At 43.6% G+C, this 24,022-nt stretch overlaps 1 protein-coding gene across 1 annotated transcript in view; it reads left to right on the plus strand.

The window, feature by feature from the left end:
• LOC135205406 (sortilin-related receptor-like) overlaps positions 1-24,022 on the plus strand; it is a 292,014-nt gene that overhangs the window by 168,242 nt on the left and 99,750 nt on the right. The window contains 3 exon segments of the mRNA XM_064235930.1: positions 18,720-18,869; positions 19,171-19,367; positions 20,973-21,057. Of these exon segments, the coding sequence (XP_064092000.1) occupies positions 18,720-18,869; positions 19,171-19,367; positions 20,973-21,057 (432 nt within the window).

Raw genomic sequence — 24,022 nt, forward strand, 5'->3', positions numbered from 1 at the left:
ACCTTTCCCTTGACAGAACCTTAATCCTCCATCTTCCAGCTTCCTGGGATTCGTTCCCCAGGGTTGCCCTCCCAGGGCCCCTCAGTGGAGGCACCTCTAATGTCTACCAGAAGTTGCTGCTTAGTACATCTTCCGGTATATTTGCATTTCCTTCCAACTCTTGGATGGTCTGGCAGGATGCAGTTGGAGATATTTGTGAGAGAGAGGAGAGAGGAAGAGGAGAGAGAGGAGAGAGGAGGAGGAGAGAGAGAGAGAGAATCAACTCCTAGACTTCGACTCACTTACCCCTCCGCCAAAATTTTGTATATCAAAACTGGTCATTTACTCCCTGGCCTCCTTCCCCCAAGTGGATAAAAAACGGACTGGGAATCACCATTTGTTTTATTAATCTTATTAAGTATATATGTAAATTAGGTTAAAAGGTAAATAAATTATTTATACTACAAAACAAATAAACCTAAACGTTAACGAGAGAGAGAAGAGAACCGGAGAGAGGAGAGAAGAATTTTTTTTTTTTTGTTTTTTTATGTTACTGTTGAATCTCATTAAACTTAATATTATTTAAAAAACAAGTACTGTTATTATTATTCTTTTACCATAAAATGTAGTAAATGCCCACTTGAAAAGACATACTGTGTACATACACTTCCAGTCCAAACAGTTGTGAGTTAGTTTACTATGAACATTACGTATCTATGTGGCCAAAATAGAGGAGAGAGAGAGGGAGTGGAGAGAGAGGAAGAGAGACGAGGAGGGAGAGAACGTCGAGCGAGAGAGAGACGGATGGAGGAGGAGTGGAGTTAGAGTTATCCATATTTTAAAAGTGAAATAGGATAGATTATTGTATTTGCTTTAAAAATCAATTATCACATTGAATTTTATTTGATTATTGCCAAAAAATATTTAATAAAACAATCTATTAATAGTACCATAGAAATTCTCTCATCCTAGGGTTTAAAATAAAAGAGAGAAGATGAGAAGAAGACGATGAGAGAGAGAGAGAGAAAAGAAAATTACATGATCTGGAATCTGGGTGCAATACACTTCCCTTTCTGTCACATTACTTGATATATTTGACAGGCTTGTTACCCCAAGGCCATCTCAGGCTTGGCTAACCTGGAGTTCAAAGACAAGGTGCGGGTTAGTCTAAGAATGGATTTTCTTTCATTCTTTGCATAAATTTTTTTGATTTTAAAATAAACTAAAAATCTTGCTAATTCACTTTATATTTTCTTTAATGAATTGCTCTTATTGCTTTTTACACTTAATATTGATATAGGGTGAAAATTAGGTAAATCAATTTATTTATTATACAAAAAAACATACATTCAGAGGGAGAGAGAGAAGATAGAGAGGAGAGAGAGAGACCTTAAGAGAGCGACCGAGAGAGAGATGGAGAGAGAGGAGACTATCGTAGTATTTCTGTAAAATACTTTCACATATGATTTTGTTAATACAGTTATTATTATTATTTTTTTTTTTTTTTTTTTTTTTTTTTTTAGTTTTTTTTTTTTTTTTTTTTTTTTTTTATTATTATTATTATTATTATTATTATTATTATTATTATTATTATTATTATTATTTTCATTACAATCAAACTTACCCTGTCAGATATTATACATAGCTAAGGACTCCGTCGTCCCCGACAGGAAATTCAAATTTCGCGGCCACTCGCTACAAGGTAGGTCAGGGTGATCTACCGGCCTGCCCTGGGCGGCAGGTGACTAGGAACCCATTCCACGTTTTCTACTTCTATATTTTATTTTCGGTCGACGGTGGTATCAAACATCGTTGCTGCCACCTCTTGACTGGAAGTTCCGCTTTTCTAGGACAATTCTGATCATCTTTTTGTGGACTCGGACTTTTGGTTGGACGTTACCTGGATCGTTGGTTTTTGGCATTCGGACTACTGTGGAAGTGGATTTTGGAACTTGCTTTTGATTTTCTTCAGAACTGTCTGATTCAAGTTGTTTGGTGTGAGGAATGTGTGGTGAATGTAGGCTGCAAGGTGAGGTATACGAAAGCTTCGGTTGATCCTACCACCAATGTATGGTCGCAAAATGTAGGGGTTTTGATTGTTTCTATTTCTAACAACCTTGTTCATGAGTGTGAGAGGTTGAATGGTTGAGGAATGGAAGGGGGGGGGGGGGGGGGGGGGTGAACCCTCTAACTTCTACTTGAAGAAGTTAGAAAGGGATAGAGGTCAGAAGGGCTGCATCTAAGATTGCGGGTATAGTAGTACAAGGCCTATTGAGCCTTTGGGATAATTCCTAACTCTTTCTCTTAACTTATGATTCCTGGTATCAGGACCCCCTCACTTGGCTTTACATTTCAGATTCGGCCAACGGAATTGCTGAACTGCAAGGCTACTCTTCACAGGATGAGATCCAAAAATGGCCTACCATGAAAGGTAAGGACTGTTGAAAGGGTGATTTTAGTTGAAGTGAGTAGTCCCACCAGTGTTGTTGAGGGGGCGGGGGTCGTCCTGACCGTGTCTCTGCGACACTCCCAGGGCAATAGACCTCTTCCAAGCTCCCAAGCACCGCCCAGAGGAGAAAGGAAAGTCGAAAGCCAGTACGGAGGTTGTGGAGAAATTCCCCCACCCGGTCAGGCGTCCCTTCAGGCAGGTGCTGTATATAGTACAGACTGCTCAGGGACCACCGCTATCGAAAAAAGGAGTCCCATAAGAGGAGTGCTTTCTCTTCGTCCGCTTCCTCCCTTCTTCCTAAACAAGGGTGGAAGGATTCGGTACTTTGTCCAGGCCCTTGAAAAAAGGCAACTGGAGAGATCCTGGTGTTGGATTCAATCCCAGAACGCTTTTTCGTTCGAAAGAAGCGCCATCCATTCCATCATCAAGAAGGCGTAAGAAAAAAAAGGGAGTTTCGTTTGGACGTCCCTTTATGTGGGCAAAAACGCCTTCGATGGTTCTCCCTTCTCCCGTTCAAGAAAGACGCAGGAGCGGCTTTCCAAGAGGATCATTTTGGCGGTGACAGGCAAACAAGCTATCCGCCTTGGTAGGAGTTCCTTTCGAAGGATCCTCCTCGTTAAAAAGGGAAAAAACGTGAGGAAAATGTCCGGTCAAGAAGACTCGTCTGTCCTTCTCCAGCCAGGAGTGAGGCTCCTGTGGGGAAGTGAGTCTTTTGAGGAATTACTCGGGATAGGGAGACTCTTTGGAGGATTTTGATTCGCCAGACAATAGCGGAGTCGCGCCAGTCAAGGCGCGAGGCGTATCCTACAGACGAGGAAGCGGGTATCTTCCCTAGGATGTAGAGGCGTCAAGACAAGCGTGGAAAACGCTTTACAGAACGAGAGGGTACCCAGATGGGATACGTCTGCCAGACCAGCAGCTTCAGCCCTGATGCGCGGGAGGTTAACAAACCAGGGCGTGAGGATTCAGACCAAGCTGCGAGGCGGCCAGACAAGCATCTGGACATACAAGGATGTAGGCACCAGAAAAAAGGCGCGAGGACTTCCAACCAGGCACGAGGCCGTCAGTTCAGGGAGCGAGAGCTTTCTTGAGAGGCGCGAGACAACCAGTCAGGCCGATCGATGGCGCCAGCCAAAACGCGTAGGGAGTTAGTCAGGCGCAGAGACACCAGCCCAGGCGCGAGGATCCTGCCAGGCGCGAGGCGCCAGCCAAGCGCGAGGAAGTCAGGCCAGGCAGGCGGAGACGGTTCAGCCAAGCGCGATGGCGCCTCAGCCTAGGCGGCGAGGCGCCAGCCATTCCAAATGGCGCGAGGCCGCCAGCCAAGCGCGAGGCGCCAGACCAAGCGCGTAAGAGCCAGCCAAGTACGAAGGAGCCAGCCAAGCAATAGGAGCTCTTTACACTCTCTTAGCCCCTCTCCTATTAGGGGGAGTTTGTTCCCTCCGTAGAGAAGAGTTTTTGAACAGGAAAGGACCGGAATACGGGAAAGTGGCCTCTCCTTCTGATCCGATTTTGGAAGAGGACTCAGAGGACGACTCAGTCTCACGGTAAAGAATGACTGTTCTAAACTACAAAGTTTGACAAGCTCTCCTTTCTACCAGGAATAACGGAGATGCAGTTTGATCCCTGCCCGCTCCTCCTTCGCCTCGTTCACTTTTTTGTTCGATGCCATCTAAAAGGACGCCGGAAATCCGTCGGCTTTCTTGAAAGATGAGTCCGACGATTTCTATGAAAGAGAGCTCTGCAATCGCTGGATAGCTGGATTGCTAAACTAAGAAAGAAACTAGTCAAGGACAGTGGTTTTGGCCATGCCCTCCCGCTAGACGTTCGGGCAAGCGAGGGTATTTGGTTACCATACTGGGGAGAATATGGGTCTCCACACTACCAGCTTCAGCTGAAGCTGACCTTTTGTCCAGTTCTGGTTTGATGCATCCAAGGATGACATAGCCTTCAAAGGCTAAGAATTACTTGGGGTCTTTCAGAGTTGGATCATCTCCTCAAGGGACTTTTCACATTCTAGAAGTCTTTAAACTTCCTAGATTGGTACCCTTTGGGGTTGATGTCCAAGAAGGCTCATGCCCCTGAAGGGGCTAAAGAACCGGACGTCTCCCTTGGCAATTTTGTCATGCATTGACAAGGCGGTGCAAGGACGGCTCAGGGGAAAGTTTTCTTCATTATTTGGAGGCAGGGATCGTCTTGAAAAAGAAGAGATCTGTTTGTTTAGCGCGTTTCTTGACGAAAGTAGTATCACATTCGCAAAGAGCAGCTTGTTATTCGCCCCATAGGTCTGATTTTTTTCTGTTCCCTTCACAGTTGGTGAGGGATATTTCCCGATCTCTGACGGAGAAAGCGACACAGGATTCCTCCTCCTGCAATCGGTCCAAGGAAGAAGGATACCCCCCCCCCCCCCAGTGGGGTGGGTGGGAACGAAAAAGGAAAGGGGTGTCTACTACCTGTTCGGCCCTTTCGAGGAGGGCCCTTCCCACTAGGAGTTACCGCTAAAAGGAAAACGATCCCGAGAAGAGAGGTCGGAGCCCATCGTTCAGCCCCATTTAAAAGGGGAAAGTTGAAGTGGCAGGCTCCTCCAAACACCAGTAGGTGCCAGGCTCCGGGGATTTTGCGGAAGCCTGGCGACTCGCATCGAACCACAGAACGCTTGGTCGATGCGGTGCCTTCAGAAGGGCGGGTATTCTCATTCCATTTCCTTTGGGGGGGGGGGGGGGGGGGGGGGGGGGGGGGTTTTTTGGGGGGGGGGGGGTGTCCTTGGGGGGGGGGGTTGGGGGGGTTTGTGGGGTTTTTGGGGGGGACAGTCCTCCCCTGACGTCAAACTCCGAGGGAATTGTCAGCCAATTACAAAGGGACCCTGTGTTGAAAATAACTCTTCAACAAAATGGTGGATCAGATGGTGGGACAAGAGAGCTATAGAACTAGTGCTGGATCAAAGGCTTCCCCACCAGGTTTTACAATCGGTCTTTTGTTCTTGGTTTGCGAAAAGCCTCGGGGGGCTGGAGAGACCAGTTCCTGGATGTCAGCGCTCTGAACAAGTTTGTTCAAAAAACAGAAGTTCTCCAATGGAAACCCTTCTGCTTCAGTTCCTTGCGGCTTTCTTCGCCAAGGGGGATTGGATGGTGTCTCTGGATCTCCAGGAACGCTATTTTCACGTCCCGGATCCATCCTTCGTTGAAGAAGTACCTCCGTTTCTGGACGGGGGAAGGATCTCCAATTCAGAAGGCCTTGTGTTTCGGCCTGCTACGGCGGCCTCAGGTTTTCACGAACCATTTTGAAAAATGTGGCGAAGATGGCTTCATCTGAAAGGAATCAGTATATTCCTCTATACCTAGGACGACTGGCTTTATCAGGAGCAAAGTCAGAAGAAAACAGTGTTTGGAGGACCTGACTTGTGACACTCAAACCCTTGTGTGATTTTTTTTTTTTTTTTTAAAGACATTAGGATTAACTCGTGGAACCTCGAGAAGTTCCCAAACTGAATCCCCAGCCAGGGAAACTTGGTCTATTGGGGATTCGGATGGAATTCTCGGGGTTTTCGAGTATTTACCTTCTCAAGAGAGGACATAGCGAGAGGTTTAGAAAAAAAGTCTCCTCTCTTCCATAACGGAAGGAACGGACTTCGGCGAGGGAATGGTTGAGCCTGCTTAGGGGACCCCTTTCCATCGCCTCGAACAGTTCTTTCATCTAGGAAGACTTTCATCTCCGTCCCTTCATTCTTAGTTTCTTCCCAGAAGTTCGTGGTGTGGAACATGAAGACAGGGACTCCTCTCGGGACCAGTTTTCCCATTCCAGATCTGGATAAAACGACCATTCTAGAATGGTGGTTACTCCCACTGAGGGAAAACAAGGGTACTTCCCTGGAAAATACAGAGCCCAAACCTTGTATTGTTTTCCGAACGCGTCGGAAAAAAGGTTGGGGCGCAACTTTTGGGAAAAGAGAGAAGTGTCAGGCACTTGGAATGCTCTTGTCAAGTGTCCTGGCACATAAACTGCAAAGAAACTGTTGGGCTGTACCACCTAGCTCTAAAGAGCTTTCGAACAGTTCGTATGCAACAAAATAGTACAAATAGGGAATGCGGGACAATACAACCCGCCTTCTGGCGTACATCGGGGAAGCAGGAGGCAGGTACCTCCTCGTATGCCCTTTACGAAACTCGCAAATCGAACTGCTGTTTGGGTGGACATCGCCAAATAAGGAAACATCTCTCTCCTTTGACGAGGTTCGTTCATGGGAAGTAAGGAAAACGTTAAGAGCGGGACAGGCTGAGCAGGAGGAACCAGGTCCTCATAACCGAGGGTGGACCCTCCACTCAGACGTTTGGCCTCAAGCTCGTTGGTCTCTTTGGGGGAAAACTCCTCATGTCGGACCTCTTTGCCCACGTTCCTCTCGAAGTAAGACTGGAAGTCTTCTGGTTCGGTATAGTGGGAAGGATCCCAGAGCTCTAGCAGTAGAACGCCTGCCTCGCTAGATTGGTCTCAGGTTTAGACGTTACGCATTTCCCCATTCAAGATTCTTGGGGCAAGTGCTCAGGAAGTTTGTGACTTCCAAAGGGGACAAGCAATGACCCTGATAGCCCCCTTTTGGCCATCTCAAGAGTGGTTCCCAGAGGGTACTGAGTGGCATAGTAGACTTACCCCCAGATCCCTTCCAACAAAGGAGGGATCTTCTCAGACAACCACACTTCGAGAGGGTTTCATCAAAAAACCTCCCACAGACTCTCGCCTCTGACTGCCTTTTCGGACTATCGAAAGAACTTGTCAGATCGATGAGGCTTTTCTAGCAAAGCAGCAAGCCTCGACGCTAGAGCCCGGTTAGAACTTCCTCACTATCCGGGTTTACCAATCCAAGTGGGGAAGTTTTTAGAAAGGGGGTGGTAAGTGCCAAAGAAGTTGTCCTCCTCCAAGTAACCTCTGTAACAGAAATAGCTGATTTTCTGGTTTGTTTCTTTTGAGAGAAGAATCGCAGCTCTCCGTAGCCACGATAAATGGCTATAGGGGATGCTATTCATCGGGGACCGCATTTTAGAATACGATGGACCTAAGATTTGGGAAAACGATAAAAGATTCTTGCATGATCTTGATTAGGTCTTTTGAGGACCAAGGAAGGTCTAGGATTACTTCTCCCCCTGACTGGAATCTAGGACGTAGTGCCTGAAGTTCTTGGCTTCAGAGAGATTTGTAAACCCCTACATTGGCCTCGTTTCGTGATATAACGAGGAAAATGCTTATTCCTTTTTGTCACTTAGCGACGGCGGAAAAGAGTTTAGTGAACTGCACGCCCCTTAGTGACAAAGTCGGGTTCAATTATAGATTCAGCCATCTGTTCCATTTCAAGGAATATTCTTGGCGAAGAATGAAAAATCCTTCGAATCCCTGGCCGGAAAGAACTTCCGAGGGTAAAAAGGTTATCGGGTATCCGTCGGCAGGGAACCGGAGGAGGTCTCTTTGACCCAGTAAGGGCGTTAAAGTTTTACTTGCAGAAAAAAGGAACAGGTTGGGAGGTTCTAGACAAAGGTCTTTGGTGCTCAGTGAAAGGATCCATCAAGACCATATGTCTAAAGAATGCTTAGCCTTTTTTTGTGTCAGGAACGTAATTACTGGACGCTCATAAGGCTTGGCACGGATGATTCTTTTAAAAAACTCCATGATAGTTAAAGCTCCATGAAGTGAGGAGCAAGGGTGGCGATCGTCTCTCTTTTTCAGAGAAATATGTCACTGAAGAATTATCTTGGAAAGCGGACATATTGGAGATGTAATTCTGTGTTTGCTGCTCACTATTTGAAAGGACGTTGCGGTGTTGGTTTGTAAGGGCCGTCCACATTGTGAAAAACTATGAAAAGTTTTTCCTTAGGTCCTTTTGTGGTCTGCTGGGCACAATCCTGGGTACAGGAGCTGACCAAACAATTTTCCTTAAATTTTTTTTTTACTACTTAACGTTCTAATAGATATGTTCTAGACTTTCTGCTGAAAAACACAGTTGCAGTTACCGCACAAGCGGCCAGTCACTTCCGTTCCAGTAAGGAACCTTCTTGTGATATACTTGTAATAGCTAAAAATTTTTTTTTTTTTGAAATTTCTTGTCGTGCCGTAGTCGCTTTTTTGGATTTGAGTTACGGTTCTGTTGCGAAGAGGTTGGGGATAAACTCTGAGCAATTTTTAATAACTAACATGGTGGTTAGGATCAGGTGGTGTCGGGATTCGGTTGTGTGCTCCTTAATAAGGTGTGTTGTCATGTAAGTGGATCAGCAACCCCCCCATTGAACAAAGTCCTTTCAGGCTCTGCCGAGTAAGTGGATTAAGGACCCCTTCGGGCAGACCACAAGGAAGTTCTTGGCCATAGATCACATATCCTCGCTAAAGTTTCTTGAGGTGATGCAGATTACGGGGCAAAACCACCACACGAAGTCTACCACCTATCAGGTTAAGGAAAACCAAGGTTTTTAATTTTTCTTATAACCTTACAAACAAGATGTTGTTTATTACCTGTCCTATTCCAGTAGTAGCTGTTCTTACCCTACCTCCCCGAAGGGTTGCCCAATCAAGCTATGTATATATTCTGACAGGGTAAGTTGATTGTCTTGAAAATGATATTGTTATAATACAATTAAAAGTTTCATAACATTACTTACCTTGGCAGATATATTACGATTAGGGCCCACCCCAGCCTTCCCCGCAAGGAAGACAGGTGGAAGAGAAAATATATATGAGTAGAAAAACGGGAATGGTTCCTAGTCCTTGCCGCCCAGGGCAGGCCGGTAGATCAACCTGACCTACCTGTTAGCGATTCAAGTGGCAGCTAAAATTTGAACTTTCTGGTCAGGGACGACGGAGTTTCTAGCATGTATGTAAATCTGCCCAGGTAAGTATGTATGGAAACTTTATTGTATTCCTAATAATAATTCATTAATTATTATTATTTTAGTTATTATTAGAAAATATTAATAAACATAAACATCATTTACTAATAAAAATCTCTCTTGTCCAATACAGAGAGAGAGAGAGAGAAGGAGAGAGAAAGAACATGAGGAGAGAGAGGAGATAGAGAGAGAGAGGAGAGAGGAGAGAGAGAGAAAACACACTCCCTCCTCTCCTGTCACAATTACTTGATATATTTGGACAGCTTTATAAATCTAAAATGTTACTTACTTACGTAACTGTAGTATTTTCTTTAAACTGAATGGATTGCTATTTGTACATTAAATAATCAATTATTTGAAAAATTGAGTTAAATCAATTTATTTATTCAAAAAAATAAAAAATACATTCTCTAGTGAGAGAGATGGATTATTATTGTTTGTTATTATGTGCCATTTAATCATTTAATTAGTCTTCTTTTTTTTCTTTTATTTTGTTGTTTTTAAAGTTTCTTTTTTTTCCTTAAATTTTTTCTTTGTTTTTCTTTGTTTTTTTTTTATCTTATTAAAAAACTTATTAAATACAGTATGATCAATATTAATATTTGAAAATTAGTAAATCATTTGTGTATCATAAAAATAAAAATGTATTTAGTCATGAAATAATAACATCAAAATTTAACACTAATTAGTGATTATTTATTGTCCCCCCCCCCCCTGGAAAAAATCCTGCGCAACAAGGCAAAAATTCCCCACAAATTAATGGGGTAATATGGTCCATGCAAGGATAAACCTCGGTGAGTTATGTGAATACGGAGGGCCAACTGCACTTCCTTTAGCCATCCATTTCACATAAGGATATTTCTTTTGAATTATGCGATCTTAGGTTAGCCTAATGTACTTTATGATTTGTGGTTTGTTTATGTCTTGTGTTTTGTTGCAGACAAAGGCAGTGTCAGTTATTGGTAATCTGGTTATATGGTGCTTGTCTAGCAAAGAAAATTGGTGTTTTGGAGTTGGGTAATGGCGCCGATACATTGGCAATTTTTGCTTAAGAAAATCACTAATTTTCGGTTATTGGCAATTTTTGCTTACCATGCTATCGGAACAGAACCTCCACTGATAACAGGGGACTGCCTGTATTAATAATAATAATAATAATAATGGAGTAATAATAATAATGGAGTAACAAATCCACAGTTATGTAAATGTACATATATTAAATTTAAAAATACAAGGATAGCTTTCGGGAAGCTGTTCGGTTCCCCTTTTCATATTGAAAAGGGGAACCGTACAGCTTCCTGAAAGATATCCTTGTATTTTTAGATTTAATATATGTACATTAACATAACCGTGGATTTGTTTCTCCATTTGTAGACTCATGCTACTATGAGTATCTTTTAATAATAATAATAGTATTAATAGATGTTTAGTTTGCCTTTTGTGTGGATAAGTTGATTTGCGTTACATCACATTAGATAGATAATACTTATCTCATTTACAGTGCTCCCCACTTTTACACAGTAATAGGTTCCAGGACCTGCCGTGGAAATGTAAAAGTTCCCTCTAAAAATGCTTGTAGCAACAGGCTTATAACTGCCAAATACCCAGTACCCCATAAATTTGAATGCTAATAAGTGTCTATTTTAAAATTTCACTGCTTAATTTGATAGTTCAAACAAAAATATACCTTTAATTATCATACTTAAACAGTTTTTAATTTCAAACAAAAATAATCCCAAACCTTCATCCCAAAACAACCTAAGGCATCTTAGAATAGTCCCCATTTTACAACTGTTACTCTCATATATGCCCCCTAAAATGCTTATGGCAATGATTTACTCATTTTAAAATATTAATATTAATGTAAACAGCAAAATGTCCATAACATGTTTAATACCAATTGAATAAATCCTTAATACAAATTAAATAAAGCTATCTTACAGAATGTTTGACAACTAATCAAATCACTCCTTTTTTCTATAGATAAGCCGTTTTCTCTCATTCCATAATGGGCGTTCTCTCTCTCTCTCTCTCTCTCTCTCTCTCTCTCTCTCTCTCTCTCTCTCTCTCTCTCTCTCTCTCTCTGTAAGGGTAATGCAAGATGTATTTGAATTGATATTAATATCTAATGTTTCGGATGATAGAATGTATTCTACTTGAAAAGTAGTTATGAACATAACTATTAAGCTCATTCTAGTCTGCTTCTACTGTAAAATTTAATGAAAATAATTAGTGAATATTTTAGATATTGTACAATATGCTCTGTCATCTAAAAGTTCTACATCGATATCATTTCAAATACGTCTTACATTACATAGAAAAATCCACAAATTAGTGAAAGTTCCTCGTGGAAACGTGATTTATGTGTTCTACAAAAATCCGTGACAAAGTGGATCACAAAAATGTGAAACACGTAAAAAGGGGGTGGGGGCATAGGGGCCACTGTATTCGAATTGTTTATTTTAAAGTGCTAAAAGTAGCAGTTGTTCATGAAACTTACCTGTCAGATATATATAGCTGTATTCTGACGTCGACAGAATTTCAAAATTCGCGGCACACGTAGTGGGGCGGTCAGGTGGTAGTACCCATTCCCGCCGCTGGGAGGCGGATATCAGGAACCATTCCCATTTTCTATTCTATTTTTTCTGTCGCCGGTGCTGCAAACATCTGTTTACAGTACCTCCGTCTAGGATTTTTTCATTATCTCGCTTAATATTATCTGGCTTGACTTTTGGTATCGACTTCTGGATTGTTGGATTGGCACGCGTAATAGTGGATTGGTTTTTGATTTTGGATTGGCTTTTCTGGATACATGATGTCTGGATCAAGTTCGGGAAGTTTCAGAGTGTGTGTGAGGAGTGAATGTAAGGTGAGGCTTCTTAAACCTTCAGTTGATCCTCACACAGTTTGTATGGATTGCAGGGGGCATGTTTGCGTGGCTGATGATCGGTGCAATGAATGTAAGGATTTGGATGATGATAAATGGAGGAGTATGAGACCTATCGGCGTAAATTGGAGCGCGATAGAGTCAGGAGGTCTTCTCCAAGGGCAGCTCTACTAAAGGTAAGGATAGTAACATTTCTCCTCCTCTAACACCAGTAGATTTTGCCCAACCTAATCCTGTTTTGTTGCCTTCGGGCCCCAGTGCTGTGTCTGGAGAAGGTAACACCCTTTCTCTGATTCTAGAGTCTATTCGTGCTCTCGAATCTAAAGTATTGGCCCTAGAAACCGGCCCTGTGAAAGTTTGTGTTTAGTGCCCCTAGTGTTGTGGAGGGGGCGTCAGATCGGCCCCATAATGCCTCTAGGCCTAGACCTCTATCGGACTCCCAGGACTCAGGGAGTGGGTATGTCGAAAGCCGCAAGAGGGTTACGGGGGCTCCCCACCGATCTGGCGTCCCTTCGGCAGGCCTTGTTGCTAAATCCCAGGCTGCCAAGGAGCGCGCACGAGCGCGTATCCTGAAAGATTGCTTTTCGTCCTCCGAAGCGTCCTCCCCGCGCAAGGGGTGGAGCGCTCGGAGAGACTCGCGTCCGTTGAAAAGGACTTTTCGCTTTGAGGACGCTTCACGTCCTATGTCTCCTCTTTGTCAGAGGACGCTTATGACGCCTTTCCTCCGCAGAGAGAGGAGGGTTTTCTACCGATGAGGACGTTCGTTTCCACGCACAGGCGTGTTCACCTGAGAGGCAGATAGCTGTACCTGCTAGAAGGAAGGAGGCTCGTCCCCTCGCCCCTCGCTTCTCGCAGTCTCAGTCCTGCCCCTTCTTTTGCTCCTTCGTCACCTACGAAGGATATCCTTGTGTCCCTTCAGGACCAGATTACGTCGCTGATGGCTCAGAGGACTTGCCCAGCAGCAGTCGAGCCTAAGCGTAGGAAGGACGTTCGGCTGCCCGTCAAGAGGACGAAGCGGCCTCATTCTCTCTCGGCTCGCTCGTCTCTCTCTCCGCCTCCGGATCGTCAACGTTCTCGTTCTCCTAGCAGATCTTTTACTCTCTCAGGAGAGGACGCTCGTCAAGACGCTCGGCGTTCGAAGCAGGACGCTTTGCGCTCTCGGCAGGTAGCGGTTGAGGACGCTCGGCAGGACGCTCGGCGTTCTAGACAGGACGCTTTGAGCTCTCTTCAAGACACTTTTAAGGACGCTCGGCAGGACGCTCGGCGCGCGAAGCAGGACGCTTCTAGTTATAGGCAGGACGCCTTTGAGGACGCTCCGCAGGACGCTCGCCGTGTGAAGCAGGACGCTTTTCGAGCGAAGCAGGACGCTTTTGAGACTGCAAAGCAGGACGCTCGCTTGGCTAAGCAGGACGCTTTTGGCGCCTGCTCGTCAGGAAGCTCGGCGCTTCCTTTCGTAGGGACGTTTCTGTTAAGACAGTTCACGTGGCTTCTAAGGACGCTCCTCTTTCGCAAGATGTCCGTACCTCTAAAGATCAACGTAAGGCCGCTTCCGTACCTGTAGCGGATACTTCCAACCAACGGAAGTCTTTGTTCAGGATTGAGACTGCGGGACGTACTCCCTCTCCTGATGGGCGTTCTCCAGTTCCTCTTAGGGAGGAAGGGGAACTTAGTAGTCCAGGGAGTTCCGTAGAAGAAGAACAGCCGGTAGCTTCAGCTGTCTCGGACTACAAGGTTCTTGTTAGGCTGTTACGTTCAGCCTTCGGGGAGAAGTGCCAGCGACAGCCCCTAGTCTCCTCCCTCTCAACTTTCGTCTTCCAAGACCGTGAAGACCCCTGAATTCGTCGAAATGAAGACATCGCTGTCGACCAAGAGGGCGTTTAAGAAACTTCAAGGACTTTATGTCCAGAAGGAAGGATCAGGGCAAGACCACTTTCGCCCATCCACCCTCTAGACTCGCCGGGAAAGGAGGAGTTTGGTATGAGACCAAGGAGGATGTGGGAATAAAGGTCCCTTCGTCCGCTTTGGGTGACTTCTCCAGTTTAGTGGACGCCCAGAGGAGGTCTCTCTTAGCGTCTGCTAAGGTGTCCTGGACTCCGGTGGAGACTGACCACCATTGAAGGGCCGACTACTTCGTACCCTTAACGTGTTAATTTCCTAGATTGGTGTCTGGGAGTTTTGACCTTCAGTCTAGGAGTCCTGATTCTCTCAGTCTGGGGGAGCTGTCCAGCGTGTTGTCATGTATGGACAAGGCCGTCAGGGATGGTTCGGAGGAGCTAGTTTCGAATTTTGGAACTGCCTTCCTGAAGAAAAGAGCACTGCTGTGCAATTTTGCTGCTAAGTCGGTATCTCCCGCTCAGAAAGCGGAATTGCTCTTTGCGCCTCTTTCGGACCATCTCTTCCCCCAGGCTATGGTAAAGGATCTTGCACAGAGTTTGCAAGAAAAGGGCGACCCAGGACCTCTGGTTCAGTCTTCAGAGTCCAGCTGTTCCTTCCACTTCGACATTCAGCAAACCCCCGAAGAAAGTCAAAACCCTTTCGCGGGGCACCCCCTCGAGAGCAGCTCCTCGAGGGAGAGGGTTTTCGAGAGGAAGAGCTTCATTCAAACCTAAAAAAACAGCAAATGAAGATCTCGTCCTTCAGACACCAGTCGGGGCCAGACTGGAATTCTTTGCGGAGGCTTGGAGGCAGAGAGGGGCGGATCCTTGGACCCTCAAGATAGTAGAACGGGGGTACAAGATCCCCTTTCTACATCCTCCTCCTTTGACATCAACTCCCAGAGACCTCTTCTCCATCTATCAGGGAGAGAAGAAAAGTGTTCTTTTCGATCTCTTAGACCAGATGGTCTGAAAAAAGAGCGGTGGAACAAGTCTTGGACCCAGAGTCACCGGGCTTCTACAACAGGATTTACCTAGTGCCGAAGCAGTCGTCAGGTTGGCGAACCCGGTCTGGATGTGAGCAGGCTCAATCTTTTTGTAGAAAAGATAAAGTTCAAAATGGAGACACCTCAGTCGGTGCTGGGAGCATTGAGACCTGGCGACTGGATGGTGTCTCTAGACCTGCAGGACGCGTACTTCTACGTCCCAGTCCAACCCTCTTTCAAGGAAGTACCTGAGATTCGTCTTGGACAACAGGGTTTGGCAGTTCAGAGCCCTTGTTTCGGTCTCAGCACGGCCCCGATGGTTTTCACAATGATATGAGGAATGTAGCGAAGTGGCTCCATTCGTCAGGAATCAGGATATCCCTCTACCTCGACGATTGGCTGATCAGAGCGTCGTCGAGGCAGAAGTGTCTGAAGGACCTTCAGTTTACGCTAGCCCTAGCAAAGTCTCTGGGTCTTTTGGGTCAACACCGAAAAAGTCGCATCTGACCCCGACACAGTCCATCGTGTATCTGGGGATTCAGATGGATTCAGTGGCTTTTCGGGCGTTTCATCCCAGGAACGTCAGCGACTGGGGTTAGAGAAAGTCGCAGCCTTCCTAGAGAGAGAAGCTTGTTCGGTGAGGGAGTGGATGAGTCTGCTGGGCACCATTTCCTCGCTAGAAAAGTTTGTCTCGTTGGGAAGACTGCACCTCAGGCCTCTTCAATTCTTCCTTGCGGAAGAATGGACGTCGAAAGAGGACCTGAATGCGATCCTAAGGATCTCCAACGAAGTAAAAGTACACTTAAGATGGTGGCTCGACCCTCAGAAGTACGAGAGGGCCTCTCCTTAAATCTTCGAGCCCCGACCTAGTGTTGTTCTCAGACGCTTCCATTTTCCTCCGGTTGGGGAGCAACACTAGGGGGGGAAGAAGTGTCAGGCTCCTGGAGAGGGGAACAGGTAGCCTGGCACATCAAGTAAAGGAACTGGCAGCGATATTCCGTCGCTGCAGTTCTTCGAAGAAAGACTGTCAAGCAAGGTTGTTCAAGTCAACTCGGACAGTACCACAGCCCTTGCGTATCTAAAGAATCAGGGAGGGACTCGCTCCAGATCCCTTTTTCTCCTGGCGAAGGAAGTTCTGCTATGGGCAGACGCAAGGCGCATCAAGATCCTGACAAGATTCGTGGCAGGGGTTCAGAATGTCAGGGCGGACCTTCTCAGCCGCAGAAATCAGATTCTACCAACAGAATGGACTTGCACCAGAAGTCTGTCAACAGTTATGGAGATTGTGGGGACGTCCTCTAGTAGACTGTTCGCTACATCAAGGACGAAGAGGCTTCCTCTGTATTGCTCCCCGGTTCTGGACCCAGGGGCAATTGCAGTGGACGCGTTGCTCTGGAACTGGACAGACCTGGATCTTTACGCCTTTCCCCATTCAAGATCATGGGGACGTAATGAGGAAGTTCGCAGCGTCAGAAGGGACAAGGTTGACTCTGATTGCTCCAATGTGGCCAGCAAGAGATGGTTCACAGAGGTCATGACGTTCCTTGTGGACTTCCCAAGAACGTTGCCCTGGAGGAGAGATCTACTCAGACAGCCTCACTTCAAAAGGTTTCACCAAAAACCTCTCCGCTCTGGCCCTGACTGCGTTCAGACTATCGAAAGTTGGCCAGAGCGAGAGGCTTTTCAAAGGCAGCTGCGAGAGCAATCGCTAATGCTCGAACGAGCCTCTTCAAGAGCTGTCCTACCAGTCTTAAGTGGTCCTCCTTCAGGGCATGGTGCAAGAAGGAAGGGAATTTCCTCTTCTACGAACTCTGTGAATTCAGATAGCAGATTTCTTACTCTATCTAAGAAATGTGCAAAAAAATTGGCAGTTCCTACAATCAAGGGTTATAGGAGTATGTTGTCTGCCGTTTTTCGCCACAGAGGAATGGACCTCTCCGACAATAAGGATCTGCACGATCTCTTAAGGTCGTTCGAAACCACCAAAATTCCACAGCAAGACCGCCCTCATGGAATTTAGATGTGGTGTTGAAACATCTGATGCTAAGTCCCTTTGAGCTCTCCATGAAGCTTCTCTAAGGGGACTTAACGAGAAAAAACGCTTTTCTAGCTTCTCTGGCGACGGCGAAGAGAGTTAGTGAAATCCAAGCGTTCAGTAGCCTAGTGGGTTTCAAGGGGAGACAACGCTGTCTGCTCGTTGAACCCTTCTTTCTGGCTAAGAACGAGAAACCCGTCTAATCCTTGGCCAAAGAGCTTTGAAATAAAAGGAATATCGAGTCTCGTGGGTCAAGAACCAGAGAGAGCCCTGTGCCCTGTCAGGGCTCTCAAGTTCTATGTGAATAGGACTAGAGAGATAAGAGGTCCCTCAGGTAATCTCTGGTGCTCGGGTGAAGGAGACCAGATTTGCCGTTGTCGAAGAATGCTGTTGCTTCTTCTTGAGGGACGTCATTAAAGAGGCTCATTCATCTTGCCAGAAGACTGATATGAGCCTCTTTAAAGTGAAAGCTCACGAGGTCAGAGCCGTAGCTACCTCTCTGCCTTCCAAAGGAACATGTCTATCAGAGATATTCTTGATAGCACTTCTGGAGGAGCAATTCCGTATTCGCCTCACATTACCTCCGGGATGTGAGAACGATTTACGAGAACTGTAGTTCTTTGGGACCTTACATTTCGGCAGACCACCAGTTTTGGGGGCTGAAGTAGCTCTCTCCCTATCCCTTAGCTTAGTTAGGTTAGTTTATTGTGTTTTTGTTGATGGTGAGATTTCTCTGTGAAAATCTCCCATTCCATAGTGTTTATATCAGGGGGTGGGGTTTTTTGGTTAGTTGGTCAGGTGGTGGTCGGTTGCTGTGTTACTGCCATATGTTTGGCTGGATGGTCTTGTCGCATTGTGGTCACGTCCCCGTTGACAGAGCATCCAGAGAGCACCGCACTACAGTCAAAATCCTGACTGGCAACTCTGATAAAGCATAAGCAGGCTTTAGGTGACAGTAATCACATAGTCTACTTTGCTATCAGGTAAGGAACCAATAAGTTAATCTTTTATTTTAATTTAAATTTCCAAATAAAAAATCCTAGTCTGTCTCTACCCACCATCCGAAGGTGTGATTCAGCTATATATATATCTGACAGGTAAGTTTCATGAACAAAATGTTATTGTTATAATACAATTAAGTTTGTTCATACTTACCTCCTGGCAGATATATATAATTAGAGTGCCCACCCTCCTCCCCTCAGGAGACAAGGGCCATGAATAAATATGAATAGAAAATGGGAATGGTTCCTGATATCCGCCTCCCAGCGGCGGGAATGGGTACTACCACTGACCGCCCCACTACGTGTGCCGCGAATTTTGAAATTCTGTCGGACTTCAGAAATACAGCTATATATATCTGCCAGGTAAGTATGAACAAACTTAATTGTATTATAACAATAACATTTTTTCCATTTTCTTTAATAAAGCTATTTCTACTTATTTTTTTTTTTTTGCCTTTTTTTGCCTGCTTTGGTGTAATAGCCAGGCTTTTCAAACTATCTGAACACAATGTTGAAGTAAGTAGGTGTGTACATTATTTTATCTTTATGCTTTTGGATGTAAGCCAAAGACGAGATTTCTTCAGAGAGTGTATTGAAGTCATTTGTCATTATGATTTTATTAAAGCTGCATACATTTCTCCACAGGTTTTGTTTGGAGCAAGTATTGTAGGGTGGCCCAATGGAATTACTATCGACTTTGAGACTGATCGTATTTTCTTTGCTGATGCCAAATTAGATTACATAGCATCTGCTGATCTGGATGGAAAAAACATGAAGAAAATTATTGTCAACAGTGTAAGTTTTAGAGAACAGTTCACCTACCTTGGTAATTTTTGTAGACACTGTGTTAGATGTGTTGCTGTTGAAAAGCATATACTATTTGATAGCAGCAAGATCATGCATTTTTGTAATGTAAACATAGATAAAACTGTCTTTTGGATTTTACACTAATTTCAATTAAAAATTTCTTGCTCTTCATTTTGCTAATATGTAATTTTGATAGTGTGATATTAAAATATGTAATGGTTTTACATGCCATTTTTTTTTTACTGAGTTTTACTTGCCATTTTTGACTGTTTTTCATTTCTTTTGTCAGGAAAAAGTTATGCAACCATTTGCATTGGGAGTTTATAAATCTTTAATATTCTGGGATGATTGGACAGTACATCAGGTTCTTCAGGCAGACAAAGAATTAGGAATTGGAGTATCCCCAATTTCAAACTTCACCAGGAAGGGGTTGGTTGACCTCAAAGTGTTTAGCCATTGGTCTCAGCAAGGTTCAAATGCTTGTGGGTAAGTATGATATTGAATACAAAATTTTCCTCAATTGTTTGTTAAACTTTTTTTATTAAAATGTCAGTTTGTTCTTCAGTATAAAGTTAAGCTTGGGTGATTATATGACAAAGTAGTTCCTGACCCAGATCATGAAATCTTTACTTTTCAGAAGTTTTTAGATTGTTAGTGTGCCTCAATTGCTATTGTGGGCAAGCCACTCATTTTTGTAATTTTCATCACCCTTATCGTGCTTACTAGTACCGGTGAAAACCTGTGGAAAGTAAGGTTTTTGGAATGGGAAGAACAACAATGATTGGGAAGTGCCAAAGTGTTGGTGATCAATAAAAGAAAAAAGTAAAGAAACGAATGACCTAGTTATCAGAGCAGGGAATTGTAATGATAGAATTTAGTGTACTGTATAGGAGACCAAGCAAAACTGCAACTCTAAAAGAGAAGAATAAAGCAATTTAGTGGTATAGATTATTAATAGATGAAAAAAAGGTTATATGTGGACATATAGAAATGTGATTAGTCAACAAATGTTTAGTGAATATATGAGAACCGAGGAAAGGTTTTAAGACCTTCAGTTTGGGTGAATTAAGAGAAAAAAAAGTAAAGCAACAAAAATGATACAGGTGTGGCCAAAGGGGCATTAGTGGGAGAAAGATGCCCAAAACAAATGAGGGAAACTAGGCAGTACAGTCAACCGTTGCCTATTCGTTGACTCGCTTATTTGTTGATTTTTCTTTGGAACATATATAGACATTATTTGTGGAAAATTCACCGATTCGCAATATTTTTTATAGAGAAATATTCACTAATTACTATATTTTCATATAATTTTTGTAATAAAATGCAATTTTTTTCTGATAAAACTATTTAAATGAAGGCAATTCCTGGTTATTGGGAATCCAGTTTTAGGGCACTTGTCTAGCGCCGAAATGTGCTGATTTGTGGTCATTGGCACCGATAATTAGAGTACTGTTGCTGGTCCATACCTAACGGAGGTGCCATTAACCAGTTATCGGTGCCAAAACCCAATTATCACTGATTTTCAGTTATCTTCAAGCCGTCGTAATGGAACCCCTGCCGATAACCAGGTATAAGTCTTTTTAGAGGGTTTTTTTTTCAGTGTTTGAACTATCAAAATGTGCAGTTATAAGCATTTTTAGAAGGGCTCCTAGTATTTGCAGATTTTAGCTATTTTGGGGGCAGGGGCTTGTGGTACACATCCCTGTGAATACCGGGGGTCAACTGTGTATGTGTATCTGCTATCCTTAAAGATAAATTTTGGCATCCTAAAAGACCTAGATGGCAAAAAAAAAGAAAAAAAGATACATCCTCAATTTTTATAGTCTTTGAAGGGGTTCTTCTCCTCCCATTGTATCCCAACTGTCTACTCATTTATGACTTAAGATGCAGTCCTACCTTATTGGACCCATGTAGCATTTGTCAATAAATTTTTTCATGATTTTTGTCCAGTGAACTTCATTGTAAACCATGCTGATTTTATAACCATCCATTCATCTGCACTTCATTATTACATGGGTGTTCAGTGGGTTGCCATGGATATTTATGCATTTTTCAATTAATCACACACAACATCTTACATTTATCTTTCAGAGAACGAAAGTCTCCAGTGTGTTCTCATCTTTGCTTGGGACGACCAAATAGCGCATATTCTTGTCTCTGTCCAGATGGGTTGAAGGTATGTCAATTTTTTATAGTGTTAATTGAAATTAAATAAATGCATGTTTTTGTAGGATATTGAAAAAGATCTAAAATAATCAATGTAGAAAGATATATAAAAAATATAAAGCATGTTAGCTTTTGGTAAAATTAAATAGAAATTAAATGTAATAAATGCATTATAAACCTAATAATCATAATTAGTTTTATTCGGTGTAAATGGCTCCAGTTGTACAACAGTACCTGAAAGACAAGGAACTCTTGCGCTTGGCAAGACCTCACTCTGTCTTCCAGTAGGCTCTCATAATCTTGTGTGACTTGGTCGAGTGCAGATGTAGTCAGCTGCTCTTTTAGGATTACCTTCTTTTTGTGTTTTGTGAGGCACCATTGATTTTTACGTATTCATGTATTAATTGTGATTGCTACATTCTGAAAAATTTATGCAGTCACTGGTGAATTTTTGCAGTGCCTAGTTGTATTTTTTCTTACCTTTCATCTGAGGGCATAACTCCTGTTGTAGTGTTAAGCTGGTATCACACTATTCATTTCTTGCTCGCGGTTTTGGCCAGCATCCAGCTGAAGCTCGCTAGCAAAAGTGTTGTATCGTCATACTAGGAACTCGTGGTTTTGAGAAGCCATAGGAAAGAGTAAACAAAACTGATCATCTGATATCATCATGGTGCACAGAAATTGTCGGACTGTTGCAAGATGTGCTGCAGTGGTGTATTTCTTTGAAATTTACGTGAATGCAAGAGTAACAAAAAACGTTTGTGGGTTCGAGAGTGGCTCAGGAGAAGAGAAGCCAAAGGTCTGAGAGTACTCCCTATCAGCAGCAGCCATCTTGTTTGTTTACACTACGCTGTGGCTCACGGCTCGTGCTGGCTGCTTCCCGTTCTGTTGGGAAGTTAGAATCTCGAGCTAAAAGCTCCCAGTTTTTCATTCTCAGCAGCAATGGCTCGCTGCTGGAGAAAAAAATGCCTAGTGTGAGGCCGGCTTTACTGTTCATCTTGCCATTGGGCTGTATTTTATTTAAAGCACTCTTGGTATGTTCTGTAAGTGTTACTTTTGCATCAATTTTCACTAATTGTAATTATATTGCTTACACAAGTACAGGCAGTCCCCAGTTATTGGCGGACTTGGTTACCGGCCATCTGGTTTTGTGGTGCTCGTCTGGTGCCATAAAATTGGCGATTAATGGCGCCATAATGGTGCTTATGGCGCCAATAACCGGTCGACAGCGCCATAAATCGCCAAGGTTCGATTAATGGGAGTTTTTGCTTATTGGCACCCCTTTCGGAACGGAACCCCCGCCGATAACCAGGGACTGCCTGTAATGGTTGAGTCTCCATAACAGGGACTGCCTGTAATGGTTGAGTCTCCATAACCAGGGACTGCCTGTAATGGTTGAGTCTCCATAACCAGGGACTGCCTGTAATGGTTGAGTCCTCCATAACCAGGGACTGCCTGTAATGGTTGAGTCTCCATAACCAGGGACTGCCTGTAATGGTTGAGTCTCCATTTCTATTTTCAGCTTTTCTATCTACTGTGATAATTTTCCCTTTGTTAATAATAAGATCCCCAGGGCTAAACTTCAATAAATTACCAAAAGGGGATTTTGTGTCGTATCATCATAGCACATCTCTGTTGAGCAGCATACTGAACTTAAGAGGATCTTCTAATAGGAAGTCTCCTCTGTTGGCGATGTGCAATCCTTTGGGAGTGTTAGGACAGCTCTGTCTACAGTGCAAATTCCTTTGATAGGGCACAAGTTAACAATAGGGTACTTAGCAGGTATCTATCATAGGAGATCCCCAGAGTTTATCCTATCATCTCTGTCTACTTGGGGAAGACCCATGTTAGACCTCTTTGGACATCCCCTGGGGTTATCCTATCATCTCTGTCTACTTGGGGAAGACCCATGTTGGACCTCTTTGCTACAAGGTTCAGCAGAAAGCTAGAGATCTACTTTTCTGTGGTCCCAGATCCGTTCGCTGGATCAGAGGACTCCTTTCCGCATGCTTGGGACAACCTGGAAGTTTATGCCTTTTCTCTGCTCTGCTTGATCTGTCATGACCTGAACAGAGTAATAGGTTCCAAAAATCTCAGGATAACCCAAATAGCTCCTTTGTGGCCCCCAGAGTGGTTCCCGGGTCTTCTGCTGAGAGAGATTCCACTTTACACAACCTTCTTCACCATCTTCATGTGAAGAGGTACCATCAGTTGGTAGGATCTGTATCTTTCACGTGTCAAGTCTGTCCAGTATCTCTTTTGTGCAAGAGATCCTTCTTGCAGAGCAGCAACTCAGAAGTCTGGCTACCTCATTAAGAGCTCCGTTAAAATTGTTAAGTTGTTAAACCCTGTTGATTCTCAATGGTGCTTCCATAAGTAAAAATAAATACATTTTTGTTCATCCCTCATGCAATGGCGATCTCAAGAAAGAATACTAGTAAAGCTGGATGTTATAGCCGAGGCTCAATAAAACTAATACCGACCAGGTGAAAGTGATTTTGGAACTGAAGAAATGGCACCTAATGCTTATACAATGAAGTAATATGTGCACGTTTTTAACCAAACTTCGTTAATTTATGAGAAAAGGTGTCTGAATTATATCTCTTTTAACAAATAATGGCAATGAAGATATCGGTATTGATCAGGCGAGATTTTGAGAATGTAAACGATATCAGATACAAATGATTTGCAAGACGATGTTTATATTCTGTAATATAGTAACAATATGATAATAGTAATACAGTGGTCCCACAGTATTCGCTGGGGTTGCGTACCAAACCTCCCCGTGAATAGTTATAAACCACGAATAGTTGGAACGCTTAAAACCTCCTATTTTGTTAGTTAAAACTCAAGAAAAATCCACTAAAAATGTTTATACTTGGTTTTTTAATAGTTTTATCACAAAAAGTGTATTTTATGATGAAATTGATAAATAAAACCCAGGAATTTCTGGATATTTCTCATAGAAAAATACT

Source organism: Macrobrachium nipponense, chromosome 11, assembly GCF_015104395.2.
Source record: "Macrobrachium nipponense isolate FS-2020 chromosome 11, ASM1510439v2, whole genome shotgun sequence".
Taxonomy (NCBI): Eukaryota; Metazoa; Arthropoda; class Malacostraca; order Decapoda; family Palaemonidae; genus Macrobrachium; species Macrobrachium nipponense.